Source organism: Pongo pygmaeus, chromosome 7 (assembly GCF_028885625.2).
Source record: "Pongo pygmaeus isolate AG05252 chromosome 7, NHGRI_mPonPyg2-v2.0_pri, whole genome shotgun sequence".
NCBI classification, from domain to species: Eukaryota; Metazoa; Chordata; class Mammalia; order Primates; family Hominidae; genus Pongo; species Pongo pygmaeus.
Window position 1 is genome coordinate 23,523,287 of NC_072380.2, and position 25,636 is coordinate 23,548,922.

A 25,636-nucleotide genomic window follows, 5' to 3' on the forward strand; every position below is an offset into this window, starting at 1 on the left:
GTGTTCGATCCGGCCTTGGGAAGGGGATGGTCACGTAGATCACATATTCCAGTGTTCCTGTGTTGGCCAGATATCTATCAGTTCCTATGATGTGGCTTCCGTGTTTCTCATCATTCCAAATCTGAGCATTCTATCACAACCACTTTTGATGAGTGTGGTTTCATCAGAGGAGAGAATGCGGAGGAGGGGGAGAACTCCCGCCTCCTCCGAGGAAGCAGCGCCCCTTAGTGGTCTCTCTCTCACACGGCAATGTGCGCTTGCTCTCTTCAGGGCCAAGCTATACCAATGGGGTTAAAACCCTAAAATTCTAGAGATTTAAAGGGTTAAGATCTAAAGAGCCGCCAGGTAACTTGAGAAATTGTGCTCCAAGCATCTTGTTTACAGACATGGAACCAGAGGCCCAGAGAGCTGTCAACCCGAGCACCTTCCCTAGGAGGCTTTAGCAGGGGTGCTGAGAACAGACCTAGACCCAGGTCAGCTAAACCCCAGGAGAGTTCCAAATCTGCTCAGAAAGCACAATTGTAAATTGCATATGTGTGCAGTCAGGACTGGTTAGGACACATCTGCCTTTTTCCCAGGAAACACAACGTTTTTACATTGAAAAGTGTAATTTCATTTAATCTATTTTCTAGGATGTAAAATTATTCTGTCAACCACAGTGTGCTAACTTCATCCCTTTCCTTTTCTTTTGCTTAATTTATTATTATTATTGTTATTATATATATATTTTAAGACAGAGTTTCACTCTTGTTGCCCAGGCTGGAGTGCAGTGATGCGATCTCGGCTCACTGCAACCTCCACCTCCTGGGTTCAAGCGATTCTCCTGCCTCACCTTCCTGAGTAGCTGGGATTACAGGCGTGCGTCACCACGCTCGGCTAATTTGTGTGTGTGTGTGTGTGTGTGTGTGTGTGTGTATTTTTAGTAGACATGGGGTTTCACCATGTTGGTCAGGCTGGTCTCTAACTCCTGACCTCAAGTGATTCAACTGCCTCGGCCTTCCAAAGTGCTGGGATTACAAGCATGAGTCACTGCACCTGGCCTTCTTTTGCTTAATGTATTATTAATCGTCATCATTAACAGCCTGTTTGAGAGTACGAAACAGTTTACTTGGAGGAGCTCAAAGCTTCTCATAGCTTTCTCTAATGAAGAAAGCTATGCAGGGCAGTCCTCTGTATTCAGCAAAGAATAAAATTCAGTCTGGGAGGGAGAAGCCTTCCATGAGACCAGGTTCCACGACTAACTTGCCCCTTCCATCACCGGCTTGGGTTGGGAGTGACTCAATCCCTCCAACAACTTCCTATGCTTGGAGCCCATTTGGGGTCCAGTTCAGGGTGACATCACTCAGTGCCTCCCCTGCTTTGAAGCGGGACCAGGATCAGTACAACTCAAGCAGCCTGGGAAGGTCCTATTTGTAATAATAAAAAAAGTGTGCTTTCCTCTCCTGGGGATTACCATATCTGTAATCTTGCAATTAGAAATTAGTTCCTTTGAGCGAACTATCAATACATGCAACAGTGTTTTAGTCCATTTTCTGTTGCTAAAACAGAATACCACAGACTTGGTAATTTAAAATGAACAGAAATATATTTGACTCATGGTTCTGGAGGCTGGGAAGTCCAAGGGCATGGCACTTGGAAGGCAGAGCAAGCGAGAGAGCAAGAGGGGGCCAGAGTTCCCTTTACAGAAAGCTCACTCTCAAAATAACATTAATTCATTCATGAAGGCAGAGCTGTCATGACCTAGTCACCTCTTATCAGACCCCAACACCCAGCTCTGATGCATTGGGGGTTAAGTTTCCAACATATGAACTCTGGCGGACACATTCAAACCATAGCAAACAGTATAGTTGAATCTCAAACATATCAGGATGCCTGCCTCCAACTCTGACATGCACAAAAAAGCCAGCCACAAAAGGGAGACATACTGTATGATCCAGTCATGACTCTAGAAAACTCTAGAAAAGTCTAAAATAAACGGCAGGGACTGAAAGCAGATCACTGGTGGCCTGAGGCTGGAGGTGGGTGAGGTGGCCTGGGAAGGAGCATGAGGGAGCTTTCTGTGGTGATGGAAATGGCCTATTCCTTGATTGTGGTGGTGTTTATATTAGCATATGTGTTTGTCCCAAACTCATGAAACTGAACACTTAAAATGGGTGACTTTATTTTAGGTAAATTACTCCATAATAAAGTTGATTTTAAAAATTAGTCCCTTGGGTGCCCCTTTTCTATCCTCTTTTAAAATGAAAAGTTTGGTCCAGGCTTGATAGCTCATGCCTGTATGTAATCCCAGCACTTTGGGAGGCTGAGATGGGAGGATAGCTTGATCCCAGGAGGTGAAGACTGCAGTGAACTATGATGATGCCATTGCACTCCAGCCTGGGCAACATAGCAAGATCCCATCTCTAAATAAATAAATGAAATAGGCTGGGCGCGGTGGCTCACGCCTGTAATTCCAGCACTTTGGGAGGCTGAGATGGGCGGATCACAAGGTCAGGAAATCGAGACCATCCTGGCTAACACGGTGAAACACCGTTTCTACTAAAAACACAAAAAATTAGCCAGGCGTGTTGGCAGGCACGTGTAGTCCCAGCTACTCCAGAGGCTGAGGCAGGAGAATTGCGTGAACCCAGGAGGCGGAGCTTGCAGTAAGCCAAGATCGCGTCACTGCACTTCAGCCTGGGCGACAGAGCCAGACTCTGTCTCAAAAAAAAAAAAAAAAAAAAAAAAAAGACATAAAATAAAATGAAAAGTTTGGGGAAAAGTAATGCGGGATAATATGTGGTTTAGAGTACAGTAGCTAGAGCAACACTGCCTGGGTTTGAATCACAGCTCTTCCACTTACTAACCATAACTGAGCAAGTTATTTAACTTCACTGGGCCTCAGTTTTCTCACCTGTAAAATAGGGAGGGACCTCATAGGATTCCTGTAAGGCTGAAATGAATGTATGCGTGTGAAGTGCTCAGAGCCCAATGCCTGGCAGACAGCAAGTGCCACTCAGTTTTAAACTAATTTACATGGACGTGACTTGTTAGCTTCACATTGACAGCTTTTTTCTAGTTATGATTCTTTAAAAATTTTAAGAGCAGTTTTAGATTTACAGAAAAAAATAAACAGAAAATGTAGAGAGCTCCCATATGCCCCTCATACACAGTGAGTTTCCTCTGCTATTTTCATCTTGCATTTTGCTGGTACATTTATCACAACTGACAAGCCGGTATGGACACGTTATTATTAACTGAAGTCCGCAGTTTACATTAGGGCTGATTTTTTGTGTTGTACATTCAATGGATTTTCAGAAATCTATCCATCACTGCAGCATCACGTAGAATGGTTTCACTGCCCTAGAAATTCCCTGTGTGCCACCTTTTTACCCCTCCCTTCCCCATAATCCCTGGCAACCACGGATCTTTTCACCATCTCCATAGTTTTGCCAACTCCAGAGTGTCCCATAGTTGGAGTCATACAGTATGTAGACTTTCCAAGAGGGGTCTCTTTCACTTAATAATATACATAATTATTTATTTATGTTTAGAGACGGGGTCTCACTATATTGCCCCGTGATCCTCCCACCTCAGCCTTCTGAAGTGTTGTGATTACGGGCGTGAGCTACTGCAACCGGTCTCACTTAGCGACATACATTTAAGATCCTAGGCCTGCTCATGGCCTGATAGCTCATTTTTCTTTTTCTTTTCTTTCCTTTTCTTTCTTTCTTTTTTTTTTTTTAGACAGTCTCGAGAGCAGTGGCACGATCTCGGCGCACTGCAACCTCTGCCTTCCGGGTTCAAGTGATTCTCCTGCCTCAGCCTCCCAAGTAGCTGGGATAACAGGCACTCACCACCATGCCCAGCTAATTTTTGTATTTTTAGTAGAAACGGGGTTTCACCATGTTGGCCAGACTGGTCTTGAACTCCTGACCTCAAATGATCCATCCACCTTGGATTACAGGAATAAGCCACTGTGCCCAGCCGAGAGCTCATTTTTCAAATTGCTGAATAATATTCCACTGTTGGGATGTACCACAGTTTATTTATCCATTCATCTATTAAAAGAAATGTTGGTTGTTTCTGAGTTTGAGCTATTATGAATGAAGCTATTGTAAACATTCATGTATAAGTTTTTGTGTGGACTTAAGCTTTCAACTCCTGTGGGCAAATATCAAGGAGTACAAACACCAGTTGCTGGATCTTATTGTAAAAATATGTCTAGTTTTGTAAGAAACTGCCAAACTCGCTGGGCACGGTGGCTCACGCCTGTAATTCCAGCACTTCAGGAGGCCGAGTCGGGCAGATCACAAGGTCAGGAGATCGAGACCATCCTGGCTAACACGGTGAAACCCCGTCTCTACTAAAAATACAAAAAATTAGCTGGGCGTGGTGGCCGGCGCCTGTAGTCCCAGCTACTCAGGAGGCTGAGGCAGGAGAATGGCGTGAACCTGGGAGGCGGAGCTTGCAATGAGCCAAGATCTCGCCACTACACTCCAGCCTGGGTGACAGAGCGAGACTCCGTCTCAAAAAAAAAAAAAAAAGAAGAAGAAGAAAAAAAAAGAAACTGCCAAACTGTCTTCAGAAGTGCCTGTACCATTTTGCATTCCAACCAGCAGTGAATGAAAGTTGCTGTTACTCTACATCTTTGCCAGCATTTGGTGTTGTCAGTGTTCTGGATTTTAGCCATCTATTAGAATTAGCCATTCCAACAGATGCCCAGTGGTGTCGCATTGTTGTTTTAATTTGCAATTCTGATAACATATGATGTGGAGGATCTTTTCATGTCTGTGTTTGCCATCTGTACATCTTTGGTGAGGTATCTGCTCAGATCTTTTGCCCTCCCCCCGCTTTTTTTTTTTGAGACGGAGTCTCGCTCTGTCACCCAGGCTGGAGTGCAGTGGTGTGAGCTTGGCTCACTGCAACCTCTGCCTCCCGGGTTCAAGCGATTCTCCTGCCTTGGCCTCCTGAGTAGCTGGGATTACAGGTGCCTACCACCACACCTGGCTATTTTTTGTATTTTTGTTCATTTTTAAAAATTGGGTGTTGACTTTTAAGAGTTCTTTGTATATTTTGGACACAAGTCTTTTACCAGATAATGTGTTTTGCAAAATTTTCTCCAAGTTCGTGGCTTGTCTTTTCATTCTCCAAATTGTTTTCCACCAAGCATCTAGCATGCCATCATACCTCCCTGTCTATGAGAGTGTGTGTGTGTGTGTGTGTGTGTGTGTTTTGTGGGGTGGGAGTAGGAGAGAGAAGGACAACATTTGGAAGGAACGGAGGGTACTAGGAATGAATAACTCTTGATGTAGTCTTCAAGGGGCTTCTTATATTCTGATTTGAGAGAGACAATCTCATATTCAATAACAAGAAAAAGCAATGTGAGATTCATTGCAAATGCCTGGCACCCTGCAGCAAGCAGAGATCTGAGGGATTGGAGATGGCGGTAGGGGCTGCATAGAGTCTGGAGGGGGCGCCCATGTGCAGGAGGAGGAAATTGAGGTGAGAGGAGGAATGACCTGGAAAGAAGAGCAAAGCATTCCAGACTGGAGTAGGTGCTGGGTGGCATGAGAGAGTCACGGACCAGGGAGGCCAGCTTAATCCTTCCTCCTGCAGGAGCCCTAGGACATCTGGGAATGGGGTGGGTAGGGAGGGGCTACAGTGGATGGACCCTGGCAATTTGAACTATGCTTGGAACATGGGGTGACAGATTCTGAAGACAAGCTGGGCCAATATTCTCATTTTGCTGCTTCCCCTAACTTCCCTTTTGCCCCCTCCACATGGAAATTCTCCTGCTGGGAGAAGAGGGAGACTTTCACCTAGCACAGTCATGCAGAGGGGAAAAAAAGCTGATTCAAATCTCATTCCCAGACACCTGGCTTCTGCCAGCTCTGACCACCTTGTCTCAAAGATGCAGCTGAAACAGGGAAGGGGGAGCACCAGATAAAAATGGGAGCTTTTCTGCAGAGAGATGGGCTGGCGCTTGGCAAGGCCCACGCTCCGGGCTGCAGCCCAGCACAGCCTCACTGGTCTCCCAGAAAGCATATGAGATGCCTGCTCAGGGCGCTCAGGGTTGGCTGAGGACACAGCCTGACTGCTCTGTTCCAGTCACTGGTATTTATGAGCCTCCTGTGAGCCCAGACCCAGGTCTGCACCACAGGGGAGGCGGGAAAGGTGCAAATTCTGCTCTGCCCGCCAGCTCCCTGCACTCCAGGAGGTGCCCATAGTGGGCAGAGGATGAGATGTTCAGAGGAAGCCATGGTTCAGGAAAAAGAGCCCCCGAACCTCAACAGCATTAGCACCAAAACCAGACGAACACGTCTCTGGACTGAATTATGTCCCTCCAAAATTCACATTAAAGTGGTAACTCCCAATGTGATGTTATTTGGAAATGAGGCCTTGGGGAGGTAATTAGGGTTAGATGAGGTCATGAGGAAGAGCCCTCAGGATTTTATTAGTGGCTTTCTATGAAGAGGCAGAGAGAGAGATCACTCTGTTTGCCGGGAAAGGTCCAGTGAAAAGACGGGTCTATGAACCAGGAACCAAACTGGCCAGCATGTTGACCTTGAATTTCTCAGCCTCCAGAACCATGAGAAATGTCTGTTGTTGACGCCACCCAGTCTGGTGTTTTGTCATAGCAGCTGAGCTGACTGAGACAAACACATGAGTGGTGTTCCCTTCCCAGCCTTCCAGCCACAGCTGGCTGTGACCAACACTGGGACACTGGAGACTTTGCTTCTCTGTTCACCCCCTCCACAGTTTACCTTCCTGCTCTGGGCCAGCGGTTGTTCTAGAAGTCTGGTTGGGGACCACTGGGAGTTACCAAGACCCTTTCAGGGGGTCCACTGGATCAAACTATTTTTAAAATAAAACTAAGACCTTATTTGCCCTTTTAGTCTCATTTTTTTAGAGCTGGTGATATGTCAGGAGCAGCTGGAGCCACTTCCTCCAGACTGACCAAGGCTTATCATTGGGGAGAGCTCCAGGGACATCAGGCAACTTGGATTCCAGTCTCAGATTTCCCCTCAGGAAATGGGGCATTGACTTAGATAACAAAGCCTCCTCCTCACTGTAGAAATGGCGTTGTCCCATTTTCCCTGAATCTTGGTGTTCTTTTTCGTAGATTGAGATATAATTTTATATCCCCTACATATCTCACAAAGCTGTTAAGGAAGCCAAATAAATTAAATGTGAGTGTTCTCTAAGAAGAGAAAATTGTTTCATCATTATTAGGTGTAATTAAGAGAGGAGCAACCCAAGGAGAATCGGGAAATGAATATCCCTGCCATCCCAAACCACTGACTTGAAGTGAATTCCTCTCCAGCCTGTCACTCACGCCTCACCAACATGGGCTAAAACCTGCTTGTGTGAGAGTGAGGGACCCTGGGATCTGCCCACCCACAGGTCTTAAGCCAGCCTCTGCTCTGGCAGGGTGTAAACACCCAGAGTAGACAAACACCAGAGGGAGAGCCCTGGATGTAGACACCCAGGGGAACTACTATTCAGGGGAACGAATTGGTCCCATTACCCCATCCCTGTGGCCCCTCCAACAGTGGAGCTGCAGTGAGAGGTGGCGGAAAGCTTCACCTTTCTTGTCTCTTCCACTTTGTAGAGTTCACTCAGTATCTCTGTATTTCTGCTATAAAATGACTACTTTTGGCAGTGATAATGCTGCAAAGGTCACACTGTCTTTTCAGAAGGGCAGTTCAGGTTGGAACTGAACTGGGTTGCGCAGCCACTGGGTGGTGACATTGTTTCTCCGCAGGTGACCTCCAACTCCAATCAGGGGATGCCCAGACCTGCCCAGACCTTGGCTGGGCTCTGAGGCTAACCTTCCAGATGGGATGACGGAGGCTGCAGTTGAGGCCTGAGTCAGGAAAGATGGAGCAGGACATAAAGTCCTGGGCTGGAAAAGAATGAATGTCACAACTCTATTTTACAGACAGTGGCTCCGAAGGGCCTTCATCACACGCATCATCTTGGAGCCCCTCGACCTCTCTGTGAGGCAGGTATGACAGGAGTTCTTACTCACATTTTATAGGATTGGAAACTGAAGTCCAGAGAAGTGACATGGCTTGCTGAAGGCCACACTGGAAGTGACAGAGGCAGGGCTTGGCTGGGCCTTCCGACTCCAGGCCACAGTCCGGGCTTTCTGAGTGCAAGCTCCTCTCATCAGATGCTTACTACAAATGATTCAGGGCAATGGGCCATGGGGACGCAGAAATAAAGATGACATGGGGTCCCTGTTCCTAAAGAACTCAGAAGGCCGGGCACAGTGGCTCACTCCTATAATCTCTGTGCTTTGAGAGGCCAAGGTGGGAGAACTGCTTGAGCCCAGGAGTTAGAGACCAGCCTGGGCAACACAGTGAGACCCTGTCTTTATAAAAAATGAAAAACTTAGCTGGGTGTGGTGGCATGCACCTGTAGTCCCAGCCACTTGAGAGGCCTAGGCGGGAGAATTGATTGAGCCGGGAGTTTGAGGCTGCAGTGAGCTATGATCGCATCACTGCACTCCAGCCTGGGTGACAGAGCAAGACTCTGCCTCTAAAGAAAAAAAAGGAAAGCTCATAGTCTTGGAGATGGGACAGAGGGCAGGGTGACAAGTATATAAACAGACACTTCCAATGACAAATTCGGTAAAAAGATGCCATGCGAGCAGAGAGAAGGACCTGAACTCAGTCAAGCAAGACTTCCGGTTGGGGGTTGATGTGTTCCCCCAAAAGATACGTTGAAGTCCTAACTGTGTGAGGTCTGAATGTGACGTTGTTTGAAACTGAGTCTTTGCAAATGTAGTCAAGTTAAGATGAAGTCATCAGGGCAGGTCCCTATCCAATATGACAGGTGTCCTTATAAGAAGAGGAAAATGCCACGTGAAGACCGAAGCAGAGATGAAAGTGACACAGCTGCAGGCCAAGGACCATTGAGGATCGCTGGTCTCCGCCAGAAACCAGGAAGGGGCAAGGAAGGATTCTACAGGGTCTCAGAGGGAGCGTGGCCCTGCGGACTCCTCAACTTGACTTCCAGCCTGCACAACTGTGTCTGTGCTTTTCCACGCTGTAGGCCCTGCCTTCGTGCTGTTAATTCTGTCCATCATGTTTTCCTGTACGGTCCCTTCTGAAAGCTCCACAGCCTTCCCTATTGAGCTCAAGTGTCCCCTGTTCTGGGGAAGTATATTCGCCTCCTAGGGCCCTCATGACAAAGCACCACAGACTGGGTGGCCTCAACAGCAGACACTTATGCTCTCACAGTTGTGCCCCTAACACAGGAGAAGCTAGATACATCTGGTGTTTCAGCTCAACGTTCAGAGCTAATTGTGGTCATTCAAGTTTTACAGCTCACAGCCTCAGATCCTATCAACATTGTCTGTGATTCAGCTTATGTTGTAAATGTAGCCAGTCGCATAGAAACTGCTACAATTAAAAGTAAACTAGACCCAGAACTGCTTAGTTAATTAATTAATTAGTTTTTGAGATGGAGTCTTGTTCTGTCGCACAGGATATAGTGCAGTGGCACAATCTCAGCTCACTGCAAGCTCCGCCTCCCGGGTTCACGCCATTCTGCCTCAACCTCCCGAGTAGCTGGGAGTACAGGAGCCCGCCACCATGCCCAGCTAATTTTTTGTATTTTTAGTAGAGATGGGGTTTCACCATGTTAGCCAGGATGGTCTTGATCTCCTGACCTCGTGATCTGCCCGCCTCGGCCTCCCAAAGTGCTGGGATTACAGGTGTGAGCCACCATGCCCGGCCACTTAATTTATTTTTAAGACTTCAACAAGTTATTCGTTCTCGTGCAGCTCCTTTTCATATTTCTCATATTTGCTCTCACACACAACTTCATGGGCCCCATCTCTAGGTAATGAGAAAGCAGACAAACTAACTGGTTCTGTGTTTCAGCGAGCTCAAGCGTCTCTATGCCCTTCTGCACGAAAATACTTCCGCCCTTACTCGCATGTTCCATTTATCTCGTAGCCAAGCTAGGGCTATAATACAAGCCTGTCCTACTTGCCAGCATGTCCCTGGAACCACACCTGTAGAAGGCTCCAAATGAAATTTGGCTCCAAATGAAATTTGGCAAATGGATGTAACACACATAGCAACCTTTGGTAAGCTTAGCTATGTTCATGTGACTATAGACACTTATTCTCATATGCTGCATGCTACATGCCAAACAGGTAAGACAGCTGGTCATGTATGGCCACATTGTCTGTCATCATTTGCTCACATGGGGACACCTAAACAATTAAAAACTGACAATGGACCCATGTATACTAGTCATGCTTTTCAAAATTTCTTACAGCTTTGGGCTATAACCCATAAAACAGGAATTCCTTATAATCCTAGAGGACAAGACATTATAGAGCAGGCACATTAAACATTACCACGCGTGTTGAAAAAACAAGAAGGGGGTATAGGAGGCCAACTAACACCTCAATCAAAACTACATTTAGCCTTATTTACTTTAAATTTTCTGACTCCTGGTACAGATGGTCAGACTCCAGCAGAAAGACATTGGCACGTGTTATAGGAAAAGAAGAAAGTTTATCCGAAAGTGTTATGGAAATCCCCGGAAGAAGGCCAATGGAAAGGTCCGGTGGATTTACTAACGTGGGGAAGAGGGTATACTTGTGTTTTTGCAGGAGATGGACAAACCGTGTGGGTGCCCTCAAGGTGCGTGCGACCATGGAATGGGACACTGGAGGAACCCAGGGTGGCCAACCATGGACCCGGTCCCGGTATGAGCCATGAGTCAGCTGAGCCTGAATGCAAAGACGAGAGAAGGCCAACCAGAGTCACAACACAGTTCTAAGGTTACATTTGTAAAGAATATCATCACTCAATTTACAGTTTGTGTTTTTAATCCTTATGTCTTTTGGCAGCTAAGAAGGACCAGCTCCAGGTAAACAATACCCAATTGACCTGTAAATCTTGCCAGTTATATCACTGCACTAATCATAGCACATTGCAAACACATAATATCTCTACTTTGATGATTTTTGGTCGCATCCCTGGGCTATGGATTCCTGTTAATCTGTCCAAGCCTTGGGCTGCCACACCTGCTTTGCATTTTGTGAAACTTCTAACTCAGCTGACTCATCGTGCCTGTAGAGCCTTAGGCATGATCATTTTTGCTACTGTTTACTTGGTCATGCTAATAACTTCTGTTGTGATATCTTCTGTACCTCTGCATAATTCTATTCAAATAGCTCAGTACGTGAAGAACTGGATGCGCACAGCTGAACAAGCGTGGCTACTTCAGAATAAAATTAACACTGAGCTACAAACTGAAGTGGCAATGTTGAAATCCACGGTTCTATGGTTAGGGGCACAAGTACAAAGCTTGCAGTTGCAGCAGCAATTGCGTTGTCATTTTAATCACACTCATATTTGTGTAACCAACTTAGAATACAACCAAAGTGAGTATCCGTGGGACCTTGTGAAAGCCCATTTGCAGGGAGCGTTCACATCCAACATCACCTTTGATATTGGTGAATTACAAAACAAAATTCTTGATTTAAATAGGCAAACTCAAGAATTTCAGCCTTCTTTAGAAGACGGGACCAAATTCCAGCAAGGCCTGGAGAGCCTCAACCCTTGGACCTATCTAAGGCACCACATTAACATCTTATATGTAGTTCTTGGACTAAGTGTTGTTTTGTCTGTGTCTTCTGTTTATAGTCTGTAAAATCGGATGGACTGCCAATCAGAGAATGAGAGCTGCCCAGCCTGGCCTTACATTCTTTCAATTAATTCATAAACAGAAAGGGGGATATGTAGGAAGCCAAAGGCCCATGGGATGTGACCAACTCAGCATTCCACTGGAGGCTATATGATCAAACAGAAAACTGTTTATCATGAATGCAGGATGTGAGCAAACTCATGACTGCTCCTGCCAACAGAAGGTTTGCTGGAGGCAATCACTCCCTGGCGCTGTTATCTACTGCAACATTTAGCCTGTTGTTTGAGGAATGCAGTCTTGCAAGCCTACTCTAGACTGAGCAGCTGACCCCTTCTTCCACCCGACTTCTCGCTATCTCTTTTGCCTAATAAATAAGGAGGGCTGTGTAAAGCTCAGGGCCCTTGTCCACTGGGGCAAGGTGCCCTCTGACCCCTTCTTCAAAATATACCCTTTTGTCTCGTCTTTTATTCCCGTGTTTGCCCCGCTTTGTTCAGTCCCCCTAGGTCCGTGCAGGTTACAGTGGAATCCGTATTCACGTGCGTATTCTGGCTCATTTCATACTACAGAAGCAGTGAGGTGAGTTTTGGACAGAAGTCATGTGGCCTGCAAAGTTAAAATATTTATTATCTGGCCCTTTAGAGAAAAAAATTGCTGCTTGGTCTGGAGCGGCATTTTTCAAATGTGAGCATGCATTATGAGTGACCTGGAAGGCTGGCAAAATGAAGAATTTGATTCAAGAGGTCTGAGAGCAAGCCTGAGATCCAGCACTTCCGTCAGGCTTCAGTGATGTTGATGCTGCTGATTCAAGGACCACGCTTTGAGAAGCAAGGACCGAGAGCAGCTCCGTCTGATAGAAATATACTGTGAGCCACACAGGCAATTTAGAGTTGTCTAGTGTACGCATTAAAAAGGTAGAAAGAAACAGGTGATGTTAATCCAATAACATTTTATTTAACTCAATATACCTAAAATATTGTCATGTCTCATGTACCCAATGTAAAGAAACCGAGATATTTCATATTTCTTTTTTTACACGAAGTCTCTGAAATCTGGTGTGTATATATCTATATCTATATATAGATAGATAGATAGATATAGATAGATATAGATATATATTTTTTTGAGACAGAGTCTCACTCTGTTGCCAGGCTGCAGTGCAGTGGCGCCATCTCAGCTTACTGCAACCTCTGCCTCCCGGGTTCAAGCGATTCTTCTGCCTCAGTCTCCCGAGTAGCTGGGACTACAGGTGTGCACCACCATGCCCAGCTAATTTTTGTATTTTTAGTAGAGACAGGGTTTCACCATGTTGGCCAGGATGGTCTTGATCTCCTGACCTCGTGATCCGCCCGCCTTGGCCTCCCAAAGTGCTGGGATTACAGGCATGAGCCACCATGCCCGGCCTGAAATCTGGTGTATATTTTATACTTACAGCTCATCTCAGTTTGGATTGGCCTATTTCATGTGGCTAGTGGCCATCATACTGGACAGTGCAGCTCTAGAGTACCGATTGGAGCCAGGCTGCCTGCGTTCAAATCCCAGCCCCACCACTGGCTAGTTGGGTACCTTGGGCAAGTTGTGTGCCCTTTCCACATCTGTTTCTCCACCTGTAAAGTGAGGGTAATCAAAGCACCTCCTCATGGTGTCATTTTGGGGATTGACATGGTTAGGCTTTGTGTCCCACCCAAATCTCATCTTGAATTATAATCCCCACAATCCCCACATGTCAAGGGGGAGACCAGGTGGGGGTAATTGAACCATGAGAGTGGTTTCCCCTGTGCTGTTCTCGTGATAGCGTTCTCATGAGATCTGATGGTTTTATAAATGTTTGGTAGTTCCCTCTGCATTCATTCTCTCTCCTGCCACCTGCTAAGGTGTCTTGGTTCCCCCTCTTCACCTTCCGCCATGATTGTAAGTTTCCTGACGCCTCCCCAGCCATGCTGATCTGTGAGTCAATTAAACCTCTTTCCTTTATCAATTACCCCGTCTTGGGAAGTTCTTTATAGCAGTGTGAAAACGAACTAATACAGGGATTATGTAAGCTAACAAAGAGCTAGAACAGTGCCTGGTGTGTAATAAGCTATCGTTCTGTTATGATGACGGTTCTGCACAAGAAGCACCTTCTTTCCCTCCAATAAAGCAAGGAGGTGGTGCCATGTTTCCTGCTTCCATCCCTGGGGCCAGACTGTGGAGTTTAGCATGCTCTCTCAGTTCTCAGCCTGGTCATTCCCTCTCGCTTTAAGGATCCTGCCTTGTTCATTCATTCCACAGGTATTTATTGAATGTCTACCGCATATCAGATCCTGTGCCTGGGGATACAACATGAAAACACACAGACAAAAGCCCCCTGCCTCCTGGATCATGTTGTAGTAGGGTAGTAGGGAGAGTCTTACATGGAACGTAATGAAAACAGAGTGTACTAGATCTAAGGTCATAAGCATCATGGGGGAAAGTGAAGCAGGGTGAGGGGGATGGAAAGTCCTGAGAGGGCCCTGAGGCCAGGGTGGCTGGAGCAGAGTCGCGGAGAAATGAGGACTGCAGTCAGAGAGGTGTGGAGTTGGAGGCCATGGTGCAGGGCTGTCTACACCATTATAAAGACTTCGGTTCTTCCTGAGTCAAATACAGAGCCGAGTGGAGGGCTTTTGCCTAACAACTTCAAGGTCTGAATCACACCTTATCAGGCTGCTGTGCTGAAAACAGCCTGGTTTGGGTTGGGTTGGGGTAACCAATCATCCTCCCTGGCCCTGAACTGAGGGGCTCACTGGGATGTGAGGTCACCCTATAACAAGGAGATCAGTTTTATCTTTTGTCCTCCTTTCATAAATAATCTGTGTCCCCATAACGTCCATTTTAATGTATTTGAGTCAAAATATGCACATCCTCATAGGACATAATAGTGTCGTGTGCCCTACATTAACATAATGGCATTACGCGACAATTCTCATGTCTTGCTTTCAGTAATCAACACTATTTTTAAGAGCCACCCGCTTGCTGTTCATAGCTCTAGGTCTGTCTCTCATGGCTATACAGTATTCCATGGTACGCACCTGCCGCCTTTGACTTGTCCAAGACCTTGCTTGCCTCCATCAACACAGTCACTCAAAATCATTACCAAGGCATCCTTCTGTAAGTCCATTTATGAACCCAGGTAGAAATCTCTCTGGAGAGCCACGCGCAAGTGGCTCTCTGAATCAAAGGGCACACATGCTGCTAACTTTTAAGCTGCCAGCTTCCCTTCTGGGGTACGCATTGCAGTTTGCGCCACCACCAGCAATACTGAAGTCCGGGCCCCGCATCACTGCCAGCACTTGAAGTCTGGCAATTCTGAAGGGCAAAAGGCAGTGGCTCTTAATTTACATTTGCATTTCTTCAGCTTAGTTTCTCTTGTTCACCATTTGGGTTTCCCCTGCTGTGAATCACCTATTAATATCCATGGCCGGTTTTTTCTTTTGGATTTCCTTTTTCTTGTTGTTTTGAAAGAAACTTTGTACATTTTAATCCCTTTTCAATTTTAGTCACTGCAAATACCTTCTTAGTCTGCCATCTGTTAGCTTTGATGATGAACAGAAAGTCTTACTTTAGATGTAGTCAAATCCATCCTTTCCCCCTTACATTTGGTGCTTTTTGTGAGGTTTAAAAAGTGACTTTTAAGGACAACTTAGAATGAAAAACAATCTGAAGCTATGTTTAGAATAAAATAAATATGCAGGAATTATTTTCTGTAAGTAGGGCTTCAGAAAATATCAATCTTACTTTGCCTCTATTATTACTACCTAATTCTGGGATTTCTTTTTCCTTTCTGTCAAGCCTGAACAGGTTGCGAAAAAAGGAAACCACTTAAAGTAAACTTGGTTTTCCTAAGTTTTTCTAAATACAGCTTTAAAATGCAACACTCCCTTAACAAACTCTGGTGGAGGGAAGTGAACGGAGAACTGAGACTCAAGAGGCCTGGGTTCCATCCCGCCCTTCACGGCACACTGCATATGGTTTTAAAACCACACAAAACTCTGCACATCTGGAAAGAACAGCAAAAATCGAGAATAAAATATATATATATATTTTAGACAGAGTCTTGCTCTGTCGCCTAGACTGGAGTGCAGTGGCACAATCTTGGCTCACTGCAAACTCCGCCTCCTGGGTTCAAGTGATTCTCCTGCCTCAGCATCCTGAGTAGCTGGGACTACAGGCGCCCGCCACCTTGCCCAGCTAATTTTTGTATTTTTAGTAGAGACAGGGTTTCACTATGTTGGCCAGGCTGGTCTCAAACTCCTGACCTCGTGATCCGCCTGCCTTGGCCTCTCAAAGTGCTGGGATTACAGGCGTGAGCCACTGCACCTGGCCTAGAATAGATTTTAAAAGATTTGTTTCATAAATTTTAGAAACCTAAAGAGGTGATTTGTGAAAGAAACCAGATTTTCATTAGTTTACAAATATTTACAAAATACTATGTACTACTCAGTGTCTTCTTTACTGGATTATAAATGTAGAAACACGGAAAAGTAAACACAGGACCTGTCATGGTCCATGTTCAAGGACATTTGGGCCAGAAACAGATATACTGATGGACAACAGGTCCACGGGAGGTGGGAGAGAATTTAAACGTGTAATTTGAACATTAAACAGCCAGGAACTTCTGGAAAATTCTCTTGTGCTGCCATGACCAGTATCAAAGAACTTTACAAGGCTGAGGAGAGCCCACCAAATATTTTAAGTGTTTTGAGTCTAAAATCTGGGTATTAAGGCTTGGGCCAAGTGGGAGAAAAAGCAATCTTAGGAAAAGAAAGTGCTAAGTCTGGTCTCTGGAGTTTAAGTCTTGTGTAATCACAGGCAAGAATAAGGTGATTAGGCCCAGTGCGGTGACTCATGCCTGTAATCCCAGCACTTTGGGAGGCCGAGGCAGGTGGATCACGAGGTTAGGAGATCGAGACCATCCTGGCTAACACGGTGAAACCCCGTCTCTATTAAAAATACAAACAATTAGCCGGGTGTGGTAGCGGGCGCCTGTAGTCCCAGCTACTCGGGAGGCTGAGGCAGGAGAATGGCGTGAATCCGGGAGGCGGAGCTTGCAGTGAGCCGAGATCGCGCCACTGCACTCCAGCCTGGGCGACAGAGTGAGAGTCCGTCTCAAAAAAAAAAAAGAATAAGATGATTAATATTTTCAGAACTGTCCACTTCAAACTCTGATTCTCATGAAGGCAAAAATGGTGAAAGGTAGTATTCACACTCCCAATTAGAAGCCTGAGAGAACAGCAAGAACAGCCGGCACAAGGACGTTGTAGAAATAACACAAGAGAAGACCCACACTGGGGATTCTAAAGCTGCTCCTTTGTGTTTCGATGGCCTTGCCACCGAACAACTTTTCCCCTTCCAGTCACACAGGGGCTACTGGAATCCCAATCCCTTGACAAAACATCAGATGCCTGAGATGTTTATTTGATGACTGGTTGAACGGGAGGAAAAATAACTCCTTTTCTCTCGTCTTTGGAGTTCACATATTTAAACAAGAAGCCTGTCTTTTGTGCCTGTCACCATCGTGTTCTGTGAGGAGCTTTCAGTCCTTTACTCAAGGCAGAAATCCTCAAGGCTTGATTTTCTTGTTTGGGCCTCTTACATGAAACAGACACAGGCTGTTGACAGAAATGTTGAAGTGGCCATGAAGTCTGGAGCCCGGATGTCGTTCACCTGCCAAACAGTGTCAAGGGTGAAAGGCAAAGATCGAAGGCCAAAGCGCCCCTAGTGTCCCCTGCAGCAGGTCTCAGTCAACTTTAATGGATCTATTAATAGAAAGAGGCTGGACTGCGCAAGGGAAGGGGGACTAGCCTGGCTAAAAGCAAAATAAAACACATCAACAGACACACTCTTCTTTTGTTAGGAGGAGGTGGGATCACAGGCCCACATGCTCCCAGACGAGGTGGGGCCGGGAAGACTCTCACAGGATTGCCTTTCATGCTGCCACAGATGGATGCTCCAGGCAGATCCACTCTGCCAAGGCGTGCTTTGGGATTAGCTGGGCACTCCTTTGTCTTTTCATGACATTTCCAAAAGAAGACACTGTGACTCTGACAGAGGTGACCTGCACCTCACGACCCCTCTGTGCAAACCATTAGCATTTCAGGATCTCAAAAAAAACCCAAAAAACCCCACAGGGCACATGCCAATTCATAGGACAAATGGAAACAGACTGAAAACAAACAAAAACACAGAACCATGGCTTTTCAGACCTGTCAACACGGTTAGTGTTGGAAACAGGCACTGACTTCTCTTCCACCAAGTGGAATAAAAATTTAGATGTCTTTTGACATCTTAGATATTTTAACGTATTTATACTCAGGCAAAAAGCCCTATAATTATTGCACTGCCTCAAAAATTATTTACAACAGTTCTATCTTAATGCTGTGTCCTCTTTTCCTAGTGGTCAATGGCTTAAGGACCCACCTTGAGCTCACTTTGCTGGCTCTGTTCTCTCATTTTGTTTTGCGCTTCCCTCTCCTCTCCGGCATGTCTCAGGCCTTTATTTTTGTTGGTCCTAACAGCTGGTCCCCTTCCCTTCCCATCTGTCTCTATCATCTATTTTCAGGTTATGGCTCAGGCCCACCTTCCTGCTCCAGGAGAACATCTATGTATTCTCCAATGGCTGAGAAACATGCTGAGCGTCTAATTTCATCTTCCATGCTGAGCGTCTAATTTCATCCTCCATATTGGTAATGCGTAACATTAATAATGACAGTCATAATTTTCTGGAAATAAGCCAAAGGTTCTAAGCTTAGATCGAACTGCAAAACAGTGTAACATAAAGTCAGCATTTGCTGTTACTGTTAAATACATAAGAATTGGTTAATTTTATTACTTTTCCTTGTCTATACACAAGTAGGTATTTAAAATGGTGACCTTATAAACAGTCGTCTCAGAGTGGCAATTATTGTTGGTGAATGGCTTAACGTCGTGGGTTGGTCACTACTTGTGAAATATCTGGTTTCTGAGCTGCAGAGAGTGTGGACGCCCTCTCCACAACCCCACACAATTGTGCTTCACTGTATGCACACCCAACACAACACATGCAAAGAGTGTGTGTCAGACTCAGACAATGTATTTCACTGAATTTGGACTCAAGTTCAACTCATCATTCTAATGAGCAAGAAGATTCAAAGATGACAAGGAAGCAAGCCCACACAGTCTACCGGCCATGGGATGATGAACTTTCATTTTATTGATTTTTCAGTACCCAAGTGTGGCAATGTAAGGCTGCCACATACAGCAAGTGACATGATACCACAAGGACCTTCTGAGAGAATTATTCTTACTTTGGATGGAAGACATCACTTAAACAAAAAACATTTAAAGATGCTCCCTTGCTTTTTATAATTCCTAACTGTAAAATAGAATTTTACTACAGAACAAAAAAATTCTCCTTGGTTGGTCACATCATTCATTATTGAAAGGGAAACTTAGTATCAAAAGAAACAAAACACTGAAATAAATAACTAAGTAATTTACTGAAAGGTAGTTTTGTTGCATTGCACACAACTGACCACACAGAATTCTAAAGCTGATTTTTTTCTTAAAGGATGAAAAACTCATTTGCCATTTTCAGTTTCTTGCTAAGTGATACATGCTCCTTATAAGGAAAACTACTCTGTGTAGGCCTGAGTTTAAAATGTAAATATCTGTTTATCCAGAGTTTGTTAATCTAGAGTACACAGGTGTGGAAAACTGGTGGTGAAAAGAGGGACCTACCCAGCCTTCAGGGCGGCTGGGCGGGGGCCCCATGTTACTGGCCTCAGCCACTAGCAGCGCCTTCACTCCGCCCAGGTCAGAAAGCACTGCCTAAAGCCGGAGCTTAGGATGAACACGGGCAAAAAGCACTGGTACAATTCCATGTGTTTCTCTTCTACTGTAATGTCCCCAGAGGGATTGTGAAATCTCTGAGAACATCCCCTGGAGGAGGTTTAAAAGTGAGAAGCCCATGATATGGCTATGGAACATAAGCACTTATTGCTGGCATGTTTCTACCAAGATTGAACACAATGCTCTTCTTTGATAAAGCTTTGGCAAGTTCCTAGTCCAATTTCTTCTGCTACAAGTACAGAGTTTACTGCCTTCTTGGTCAGCTCTTGATATGAATTCTTCTCTTGAATTAAGATCCTCCCTGGCTTGTCTCTCACCCACCCTGTATCTCTTAGAGAAAGCACCTGGCTGTCTTCACCTACGCGAGACCTTCTCTGGAATGTGATTTGCTGCCACTGCAGACATCTCCATACAGCATAATGAACTCCCTTGAGTGGTCTCTTTTTAAACAACTTTGGGTGAGGGGCAGGTTTCTTGGTTTGTTTGAAAACTCATCTTGAAAATAATCTAGACGGAATAATCCAAAGTGAAATTCTGGTGCATAAACAAATATTTTAAGATTGAAGTTTGGTTATTTCTCTTGTCCATCTTTTCGTGCCCACAAATGGAAACTACATTCCTGATTTAAGAGGATGCTTCTGTCTGTATCCTTTTTTGAACTGCATTGTTCTCACAAGCACCAGCAAACTTTTTCTGTGAATATTTTAGTAAATATTCTAGGCTTTACAGGCCACACATAGTGTCTGTTGCATATTCTTCACCGTTTTTTCTTAGGTAACTGTTTAAAAATGGCAAATCCACTACTGCCTCTCAGCTGAAACAGCGAGGTTTTCTCAGCCCTTGTTTCAGGACCCTCAGGTATGTGACTAACTCTTTTATGCCCAGAGCTGGAAGGCGGGGGTCCCCTAACTCCCTGGGTGCCCACATGCCCACTTCACCCATTTGTGGCCCCTTCCTTTCCTTTCTTCTCTCTGCCACAGACCCCAGTGGCTCCATCGCCAGCTCCCTGCAGCCTCCACCAATAATCCATGGCTCCTTTAGGAAGTGTCGCAGGCGAGTGGCCAAGACCAACTTATTAGGTAGCCAGAAGCTCACCCCCTTTCTTAACAACTTTAACCACGAAGCGCAAATACGATGCAGGCAAATCCAGAGAGGCACAGCCTGGGTCCCCAGGCTGCTAGTAACACGCTTTGAAATCTAGGTGGAGGGAGCCATGCCCCCACAGCTCTTGCCTCAAGGATTAGATGCATTTTACCTTCCAGAGAGGCAGGTTAAGCTGCACCTGAGGCAGTGTGAGCCACAATTGGGACAGAACTCCCTTGGTCTTCTCTACTGATCCCTCAGCAGAACTGCCCCTAATGCTCAGTTCATGGCAATACAGGCCTTTTCTCTCCTGCTTCTCCAAACTCTTCCAGCCTTTGCCCAGTACCCAGTTCCAAAGCCACTTTCATATCCTCAGTTATCTGTTACAGCAACAACCCCACTTCTGGGTACTAATCTGCTACCAACTACATGAATTTAACTGTTCTGGAGTTAGGGAACAGCACATACAGACACTCGCACAAAACAAACTCCACCTAAAAAAACTGTACGAGAATTCCCCGAACTTCTCAACTAAATAAATAGGTGAAAAACCACCAATCTCACATATGCCAATCCAATTGTCCTTTTTAGATTTTGCCTTCAATTGTCGAATTTTTTCCTTCAAAATGTGAATTTATTTCCTGTATTGGATGCAGACTCTTCCCTTCTGGATTTACAGTGGCACTGCCAGCAACAGCCTCAGTCAATGCAGTAAGGAAGAGCACTCGGCAGGCTGTGCATGGGGTCTCCCAGTACGATTAAAAGCTGAGACGACTTTTAATTAAGGGTAGTGGGGGAAACACCAATTGGAAGCTAGAAGAAACTGAGGCACAATTAAGCAGAAACACTGAGGAATACTGAAGAGCAAGAAGTAGGCATGTGCTCTAGTTCCAATAAAACCGAAACTGGTGAAACTAGGAATTTCCAATTCTTTCAAAACCACAGTGTTCTAACGCCACTGAAATACGGAATAAGAAGAGTAATTACCTGCAGTCAGGAAAAGATAATAGTAATGAGGACTTTTCTAAATAAAATATACCAGTAAATTCTGAAGTGTGTGTTTTTAAAGAACCACCCGTTGCCTCCTCTCACACTGGTTTCTTGGGATTTTTCACACATTCACACAAAGCTCTAGTCGATAGTTCACTATCACTTTTATAAATAGTTATCTCCTGCTGCTCATATTTCTCTGTTTTGGATATAAATGGTTTAAAAAATTTAAATTTGCAAAGAAAACATATACAGTAACAGACCTGAACAATAAATAAAAAATAAACATCACCCTCTTCAGGTTAGAGCTTTTAAGATAGAGAAAAAAGAGGATTATCATTTCAGGCAGTAAGTTTTTTGGTTCTATAAAAGCATCACTATTCAGTCCCCTCTCCACTGCTCCACTGACAGAATGCATCTTTCCACCTCCCTCAAAGTGCATTTGTTTAAATTTAACATTCCTTAAAGAAACCCCAGAAATCTCATTTATTTTTGGCAGATATCCTGTGCAGCAAAAATCAAGTGAATTTCCCTCTTCCCCATTCCTCAATTTAAAGCTGTACTCAAAATGGCTAAACGCAATACTTCTAGACAGCAGGGCTTATAAACAATGCATTTTTTTTTTTTTTTGAGACGGAGTCTCACTCTGTCGCCCAGGCTGGAGTGCAGTGGTGCGATCTCGGCTCACTGCAAGCTCTGCCTCCCAGGTTCACACCATTCTCTTGCCTCAGCCTCCCGAGTAGCTGGGACTACAGGCGCCCGCCACCACACCCGGCTAATTTTTTGTATCTTTAGTAGAGACGGGGTTTCACCGTGTTAGCCAGGATGGTCTCGATCTCCTGACCTCGTGATCCGCCTGCCTCGGCCTCCCAAAGTGCTGGGATTACAGGCGTGAGCCACCACGCCCGGCCTGCATTTTGTTTTTGTTTGGAGGAACAAAAAAGGGAAAGAAAAAACAAAACCACAGGATAATAAAGAGGAGAAACCCTGAGGCAAAAATGGCAAGTCGAGTCTTTGTGGAGCGATCACAAGGTCCCCGGGGCGTTCTGGGCGGGAAGGCCCTCCTCCATCCAGAGGGCGGCGGCGGAGCTGCTCCGGGGAGTGCGCCTGTGGATGCGCCGCAGCCGCAGCAGGTACAGCAGGATGGCCAGCAGCACCACCAGGAAGCAGCCAGAGAACAGGTAGTGGTTGTAGACAAAGGAAACGCCCCGCCAGTGGGTGTGACTGGCTCGGAAGGCCTCCTGCTGGATGTCTCTGCCCATGTGAACACCAAACAACAAACAGGACAGTAAGCAAGGAAAGGGGTGGGAAGGGTGCACAGGGGGACGGCGGGACCCAGGTCCCAGAGCTGCACTTTAGGAACTGCAACCCTACCTCTGAAATGGAGAACGGAACAGCCCAATGCAGAGGACTTCTAAGTATCAATGAGATAACACGTGAAAGTACACCCTGAAGTCGGTCATTATAATTTGGGTAACCAAAACCAGAGGAATTTAGAAGAGCCGTGAAGGTTGTGCTGATACAAAGAAGTCAACGTGTAAACAAACTGCATGCTTGTGATCAGTAACACCCACGACTCACCATTTTTACAGTTAACCCAGTTAAAAGGGTTGCTGAGAAATGCTCAATTAAATGGAGGGGGTGGGGGGAAGAGCAAATGTCTCATCTATCAGGTAACTCAGGTTCTTACCACAGGTCAACTGACAGCAGATCTGCAAATGTGAATGGGGAAAAACGCGTATCTTTGTTCTACCCAAGGGCTGACTGAAATGTGGCATTTCTTTGACCATGAATGCAGACAACAAACTATCATTAGCGTTGGCAGCACCTGCAACTTTGTTACTAACAAAAATCACAGATCTTTCATGTCCCATTATGGTATCATCAATGCCTCAAAATATCATTGACGCTCAATGACTACACTGAAATTACAGAAAGTGCTAATTCTGCTGCCAGATCCTCTTATTTAATGTGTTAATAGAGAAGAACACATATTACAGTATCACAAACTTGTTTTCTGTGATATTTTGCTATTATTTCAATATGATGGTTTCTTTTGTAATCCTATGTATTTATACATGCATTTAAAAACAGTATTTGGAGAAGAGGCCTGAGTCATAAAGGTTAAGAACCCCGGAACTGACCCTTTTGCCGGGGTTGGGGAACAGACAGTTGAGAATAACCAAACACAGGGCAGTAGGACAGGAGTGCTGTGTATTACGGGATGGTAGGGTGGGAAGGGAGGAAGCACTCGTGGGGAGCGGGCAAGACCAAAAGCAAACGTCATTGTCCCCACAATGCTGCCATGGCCGGCTCTAACAGCAATGCCCCAAACAGCCACAGACCACAGCTGCCAGGAGGTGCTGTAACTGCAGAAAAGCATCTTTTTGATTCTCATTCCCAAATTCACAGCCCTACCTTAATGGTAGAAAGCGGGTCCTGTAGAGGATGGCTCCAAGGGTCCACTGAACCTCCTTGTCGTAAACTTGCAAGGCAGTCTTTAAGCTTTTATAGTTGAAAGGAAACGAAAAGCCCCTATGAAACACCTCAAACATCCAGGCCGATTTGAAGCACTGATACCTACAAACGGCAAGCACAAAGGCAAGTCAGACTGACTCACTCTGTCAAGATGGCGCACACACACACAATCCTTCCATCTGTGGGCAGCCTTGGGACGGGGGCTTCCTCAGGCCGGCTGTCCCAAACCAACTGCGCGCGTTTCAAGGTTGATGTACTTGGTTCACATCCCTGGTCCCACAACATGGAGCAGTTCACCTGTCAAATCAATCAGTGCATGAACCCGGTCTCGGCATAATGTGACATATCCCTGAGATAGGTTTCTTTTCCCTCTGGCATTTCACCATGTACTCCTTGAATGAATACTGAACAGGTTCCAACCTCTTTGTACCTCAGTTTATTATAAAATGAGATGGTAGGAAGGTTCTCTTCAGCTCTGATATTCTATAACTCTAAATATTTATTAGAGGTTTATTTTTTGCTAAGCACTGTGCTAAGCAAGTAATAAGATACAATAATTAGTAAGATACAGTGTCTGTACTTAAGTGACTTATAATGAAAGGGGATTTTTAAAAAGCAACAGAAAAAGCAGAACATGATAAGCATTAGCAAGGTAGGATGAATTCTTGAGACTCAGAGAAAGGGATGAAGTCTGATAGAGGGGACAGAGGAAGACTGGAAAGGGACAGCCTCTGGCTGGACTCTGATGTCTGGGCAGGACTTGAACAAGCAAAGGTATGAACAGGGGAATTTCGGGGGAAGAGACAGTAAAAGTGACCAAAACAAAAAAGATATGGAATATGTCTGGGCACAAGTATTTGTCCCATTTGAAAGGGGCCCAGGGTAGATGGGAAGAACAGTGAGTGAGAAGAAGCTGGACTGAGGCCAGGGTGTGGCAAGCCAGTGGGGCCAACACTTCATCATGGTTCTTAAGAGTGCCCTGGGCTTGACCTTCTAGTACTTACTTAAGCCTGTGGAGGTCAGCATGAGAGGCGTACAGTCCTCGGTCAAAGCGTTCCCGCAAAATGGACCACTTTGTTGCACAATAATCCTGAAAACAAATTCACCAAAATAGATCACTAGTAAAGGCTTATTAAAATTCTCACTTTAAAAATGGTTTACCAAATTTATATTTGTAACAAGCATATCCTTCCCATTAGAAAACACACAAGCTTAACTTATACAACAAATGCAAGACACACAAACACTCAGGGAATACTTACTGATTCGCAAACATAATGCTTTGCCTTAAAATTCTGTCCAGGGTATTGTTAAAGAGAGCTTTGCTGTCCACAACCAACCTCTCCAAAACTGTTTAGTTTCTCACTCCATGACTGCATGGTACGGGCATACATTTTTGGAAAAGTGAAGCAGTATTTTAGCTACTTCAAACTAAGTCCTACATCTGTGGAGGACACAGTACAAGCTACTGGGATAATAACTGCAAAAGGTTTTTGTCTTTAACAGAAGGGAAAGAGATCCCACTTTTCCTGAAGTTATTTGCTGTAATAACTTTTATTGAGCATTGTGTAAGTGTGTCTTCTCA

General features: G+C 45.2%; 1 protein-coding gene across 3 annotated transcripts in view; it reads right to left on the reverse strand.

The window, feature by feature from the left end:
- Nucleotides 1-17,054: 17,054 nt before the first annotated feature.
- ENTPD4 (ectonucleoside triphosphate diphosphohydrolase 4) overlaps nt 17,055-25,636 on the reverse strand; it is a 30,353-nt gene continuing 21,771 nt past the window's right edge. For 2 of the 3 annotated variants that reach the window (XM_054497370.2, XM_054497371.2), the window contains exons 11-13: nt 25,056-25,141; nt 23,992-24,153; nt 18,840-22,827 (exon numbers count right to left, since the gene is read on the reverse strand). In XM_054497370.2, the coding sequence (XP_054353345.1) occupies nt 22,599-22,827; nt 23,992-24,153; nt 25,056-25,141 (477 nt within the window). In that variant the 3' untranslated portion in view covers nt 18,840-22,598. Of the gene's footprint in view, nt 17,338-18,839; nt 22,828-23,991; nt 24,154-25,055; nt 25,142-25,636 lie in introns of those variants that run through there. The other variant, XM_054497372.2, reaches the window with a different exon arrangement.